The sequence below is a fragment of the Poecilia latipinna genome, unplaced genomic scaffold, assembly GCF_001443285.1.
Source record: "Poecilia latipinna isolate Pla-1442-1.1 unplaced genomic scaffold, P_latipinna-1.0 Scaffold254, whole genome shotgun sequence".
NCBI classification, from domain to species: Eukaryota; Metazoa; Chordata; class Actinopteri; order Cyprinodontiformes; family Poeciliidae; genus Poecilia; species Poecilia latipinna.
Window position 1 is genome coordinate 34,772 of NW_015112870.1, and position 1,623 is coordinate 36,394.

At 37.4% G+C, this 1,623-nt stretch overlaps 1 protein-coding gene across 1 annotated transcript in view; it reads left to right on the top strand.

Moving 5' to 3' along the window:
* Positions 1-414: 414 nt before the first annotated feature.
* Positions 415-1,623, top strand: part of gnb5a (guanine nucleotide binding protein (G protein), beta 5a) — an 8,999-nt gene continuing 7,790 nt past the window's right edge. Inside the window, exon 1 of the mRNA XM_015032915.1 lies at positions 415-664. Coding sequence (XP_014888401.1) covers positions 529-664 — 136 coding nt within the window. The 5' untranslated portion in view covers positions 415-528. The remainder of the gene's footprint in view (positions 665-1,623) is intronic.

Genomic DNA, 1,623 nt, shown 5'->3' on the forward strand with positions numbered 1-1,623 from the left:
AAATATTTTTATTTAAACATTCAAACACTGAAATAAGAGAGTGTGAAATTTAAAAAAAAAAGAGAATGAAAATAGTCTGATCACTTTTCCAAAAATGTACATAATGTGCATAACATTTAAAAAGACAATCAGTGGAGAAAAACAAGGAAATGTTATTTAAGCATGAGTAAGAACAGATATTGTTCAGAGTGAATTAATAAACTAACTATATATATATATATATATATATATATATATATATATATAGCTTTCTCCGTGTGTTCTCTTGCCGAGCATCGCTTTATTTCTCTGTCATGTCGGCAGAGTGCGGATGAATTATTTAGCAGCAGTGGAGTAAAGTGAGGCTGGATGGTGATGAGGATGCGCCCTCATCACCGGGATACAGCACCCTGCTCCTCCTCCTCCTCTTCCTCCTCCTCCTCCTGAAGGAGCATCTTCTGCCGCTGACGTCATGACAGCAGCATCAGCTGTTAGCTCCGCCGCTGTAAGCCTCTCCACTGGCCGTCGCTCCCCGCACAAAGGAAATATATGAGATCCCCTCTAATCCCTGAAATGGCGACACAGGAGGTTCAGCAGAACGAGACTCTGGCCCACCTGAAAACCGAGTCGGAGACGCTGAAGACCAAGCTGGAGGAGGAGAGGGCGAAGCTGCACGACGTCGAGCGTGAGTCCTGAAAATGGAGAGGCCTCCATGCTTTCATCTCCCCTCCTGCCTGCTCACCGTCAGGGGGAAAAACGGGACATTTCTGTCATTGTAACCGCTCGGTTCGGCTCGGTTCCGCTCTGTTCACGGGTCGGTACAGATTATTGATCCGATGGGCCGATGAGGAACCAAAAATGTTTGCTTCCCGATCGCTTTTATCCCCGATACGTTCACTAATGTCACTGCTCCCTCATTAAAAAACATAAAAGGCTGTTTCTACTATATGTCATCACATTAATTCTGTATGGAAGATGATTGGAGCTACTGGTAAAATATCAAAACATAAATATCTGACTTTAATCTTTAAAAAACACTGAAATCCAACATATTAACTCTAGAAAGTCATAATTCCTCCTGCACAATTTACATGTCTGTTAATGAAGATGGTTACCATCTGCATTAAAGTCAGACTTCTGAAAAAATCATAATTTTAATCTAACTTTTTCTCAGAATTCTGAGAAAAGTCAAATTTCACTGATTAAAGTCAGAACTACAAGGGAATAAAGTTAAAATTATGATATTAAAGTCAGAATTCTGAGATTAAATTCAGAATTTTGAGGGGAAATGATATCAGAATTCTGACCCAAAAAAAAGCACAATTCTTTTTTTTGCAATTAGGGTGATGGGAGGGAAGAGGGAGGAAATTTCTGCCAAAAACAAAAACAATTCTAGAAAAATCTCAGAATGTTCTACAAAAAACAGAAACTTCTGAGTTTCACAAATCTAAAATTGTTCAAATTCAGAAGTTTCCATGATTTTCTAAACAAAAAATTCTGAGATTAATTTCACAATTTATGAAAATTTTCTAACAAATTTTCAAACTCCAAAATATCCCTGTTTTTTAATTAACATTTCTGAGATTTTTTTTTTTTTTTTTTTGGGGGGGGGGGGAATTTAATTTTTTTTTTTTTTTTTAAAAT